The sequence below is a fragment of the Miscanthus floridulus genome, chromosome 16, assembly GCF_019320115.1.
Source record: "Miscanthus floridulus cultivar M001 chromosome 16, ASM1932011v1, whole genome shotgun sequence".
NCBI lineage: Eukaryota > Viridiplantae > Streptophyta > Magnoliopsida > Poales > Poaceae > Miscanthus > Miscanthus floridulus.
Window position 1 is genome coordinate 106,456,685 of NC_089595.1, and position 3,332 is coordinate 106,460,016.

The 3,332-nt window shown below is 49.2% G+C and overlaps 1 protein-coding gene across 1 annotated transcript; it reads left to right on the forward strand.

Moving 5' to 3' along the window:
- The first annotated feature begins 427 nt into the window (after nucleotides 1–427).
- Nucleotides 428–2,666, forward strand: LOC136511760 (calcineurin B-like protein 4). The gene is made up of 8 exons (XM_066505794.1): nucleotides 428–821; nucleotides 940–1,022; nucleotides 1,136–1,195; nucleotides 1,327–1,432; nucleotides 1,607–1,659; nucleotides 1,817–1,897; nucleotides 1,994–2,106; nucleotides 2,222–2,666. Exons 1-8 carry the CDS (start codon nucleotides 740–742, stop codon nucleotides 2,274–2,276), a joined length of 633 nt encoding a protein of 210 aa, XP_066361891.1. The 5' UTR covers nucleotides 428–739; the 3' UTR covers nucleotides 2,277–2,666.
- Nucleotides 2,667–3,332: the final 666 nt, after the last annotated feature.

Consider the following 3,332-nt stretch of genomic DNA (forward strand, 5'->3'; position numbering starts at 1 on the left):
TTTGTTCAAGTTCATGGTGTATGTCGAGTTGGCATATGAGGTATATATGGGTTCTTTGATACGTTGATAATGGGATTGATGTGTTAGTGAGCTGATCTTTACAAGTGTATTTCTTACTGTGAAGTTTGGACAGCACCATGTAAGGAGAATTGACACGATGGGACTTTTTTTTCAAGTATGCATATAAGGTATTTTGTGAAATGCTTGTGAGTAGTTAGCTGGCTAACTTCTATGCTTCCGCGGCCCCTCTGCGCTCACACCATCGCTCCGGGTTCGGTTCGGCGCACCTGTCGCCAAGGCCCAAGGGTCCACGCCATCGCCAACTGTGCGTGAGCGCCGCAAGAAAAGCCTTTTTTTTTTTTGGGGGGGGGGGGGGGGGGGGGGGGCGCATCCTATCTCTGACCACGACGCCGCAGCCGGCAGTCGGCAGCCGGGCCGGGAGTCGCTTCGCTACAAAGATCGCGGACCCGCGACTCCAAGCAGGGAGACAGACAAAAGGAGAGGCGTGGACACGGGACGCGTGGGAGACAGCGCGCGCGCTAGTGGCGTGTCGTGGCGCGAGAACACGCGACTTCCTCGGCGCGCGCACCAAGTTGCAAGGTCTCCTCGCCGTCGCCGGCCTACCGTATCTCTTACCTCTCGAACGGTCGGCGGCTGCATAGCCTCGCTGCGTGGGCCGGCCGTCGCACAGGCACACTCAGCGTGTCGCGTCCCGATCGAGCGGCTGCACGCCGGCGCGATGGGCTGCGCGTCGTCCAAGCAGTTCAGCAGGAGCGCGCCGGCGCACGAGGATCCGGCCGTGCTGGCGTCCCAGACCTCATGTGAGCATCTCATGTCATCTCTCCCCCCTTCTCACACCGGCAACGACGGCGCCGCTGCCGATTGCGTGACGCTGACTGACCCCGGCTGCTGCGGTTGTTGTGGTTGCTTGTGTGGCAGTCACGGTGAACGGGGTGGAGGCGCTGTACGAGCTGTACAAGAAGCTCAGCTTCTCCATCGTCAAAGACGGGCTCATGCACAAGGTGGGGGGTCGACCGATACATGGATCCATCTCCACTCCATTCCATTCCCTAGTTTCTGATAGATTGCGCCGCTGATGAATTGGAGTCTGTGTCGTGCTGGTTTGGTCGGTCAGGAGGAGTTTCAGCTCGCCTTGTTCAGGAACAGCAACAGAGCGAACCTCTTTGCAGACCGGGTAAGCGTCTCCTGCCCATTTTCGGCCTTACACAGTTACATGAGGAAACTTTCGTCTGTGCCTCCTCCAGTCCAACGAGCGCAAACGCACTTCTCTTCATTAATTAACTCGGTTCGTGTTTACTGTGACAGGTCTTCGATCTGTTCGATCTCAAACGGAACGGAGTCATCGATTTCGAGGAATTCGTGCGGTCGCTCAGTGTATTCCACCCTAAAGCACATATATCGGAGAAGACACGTGTTCATTCATCGTCTTCTCATGCGTTAGGGTCTGCTTGGAACGGGAGAATTTTTTCCTTAATCTTGATTGCTTTTTCATGTGAAATTCCTGTACAATTCCTGCGTCTCTAATGGTTACATGGAGAAAGAAGGAATTGACATGTTTGATTTGGGTTTCTCATCCTCTATGCAGTCGCGTTCAAGCTGTATGATCTAAGGGGGACAGGTTACATCGAGAAAGAAGAGGTGATCGATCATGCATTCTCATCTGTTTTCCGGAAAAAAAAAACAAAACAAAGCAGCCAGGGTTCATGCCTTAATCACTCTGCAAGTCCTAGTGCCTGTCTAAACTGCACCTGTTTGATTCTGATTAAATATCAATTTTGTTCTTTGAGAAACACAGCTCAGAGAGATGGGCTTGGCACTGCTTGATGAGTCTGATCTCTGCCTTTCAGATAGCACTGTCGAGACGATTGTCGATAATGTAATTGATCTACTGCTACTCTGCTAGTCATCAGGTGTTTGTTTGCAAAGATCTCATTTTTATTCTATGTGCTGCTCTGTTTGGATTGGAGTGCAGACATTCAGTCAAGCGGACTCAAATGGGGACGGCAGGATAGATCCTGAAGAATGGGAGGAATTTGTGAAGAAGAACCCGGCAACATTAAGAAACATGTTTCTCCCCTATTTGCAGTGAGTAGCGCATCTTCCCTAGGAAACGTTGTTATTCCTCTCCTTTCCTTTTCATGTTATCTTTCCTTTCAAAAAAAAAAACTGATTACTTTTGAAATTATTGTTGATTGTTCAGGGACATTACCATGTCATTTCCGAGCTTCATAATGCATTCAGAAGCCAGTGACTGAAATATTTGAGTACAGCTGCGTATAAGGAAGCAGAGTTCCATCAGCTCTGTTGTGCCTTAGTTAGCTCCTGAGTTTGTTGGAGCCTACAGCCTAGTCCATGGCACGAAGCACTGGAGCAAGTTCAGAATGTAGCAGCAACGGCCAGCGGAGTACATGAGGGTTGCTGCCATATGCTGCAACTTAACAAGATGATGGCGAAAAATTCATCTGAATGATAAGCTTCAGATGGTACCAGGCAACAATTTTCTCGGTACCGAAACATCGATGTTGCGTTAAAAAAATGTTTCCACGATGTGAACATATTTCCTTGTAGGGCAGTGCCTGAGTTCATCGAAGCAGGAAAGGAAAAAATAACTTGTGAACATCGTGGAGGATCAACAAGTCTGTTTACATCGAAGCAGTGCCTGAGTTTGTTATGCTGATATGCTTTTGTCTAAATCTCGTGTATAGTTGCAAATGAAAGGAAATAGTAACTTGTGTGTGTGTGTCTGGGCTGGGTGGGTGGGTGTGTGTGGGTGGGGGTCGGTGGGGGTGGGGGGGGGGGGGGGGGGGGGGGGGGGGTTCTTGTTGATGAACTCTAGTAGTTTTTGGCTGGTCAGGTGTTTTCATCTTTCTTCGCTGCATGCAGTAGTTGTAGCTTAAATAAATTGGCGGATCCAGCTCCCCGAAGGCCTTCTCTTTCACTCTGTTCGCTTGAGCTTATCGACCAGAATCAGCCCTACTTTTTAGCCATGAAAACATGTTTTTCTCTTACAACAAATCAGCCCTATAAATCAATCGCAACAGTAATAAGTCCTGCCGAACAGGTATTTCCTTGGACTGTCATCTTTTGTTAATGCATGTTCATATACAACGGATGCCAATTTTTCGAAAAATGGTGGATCCTACATCTGTCAAATTGTTATCGAGCATTTTTCATGCGGGCTTCACATGGGCCCCGATGGGAAAGTCTGTACAGGGGCCATGGGCCATGGCGTATCCAAACAACAGTCTTCTCTGGTAAAAAGGATCATCGTTCGTCCATACCTAAATCAAAAGAAGAAAAGAAAAGCCACG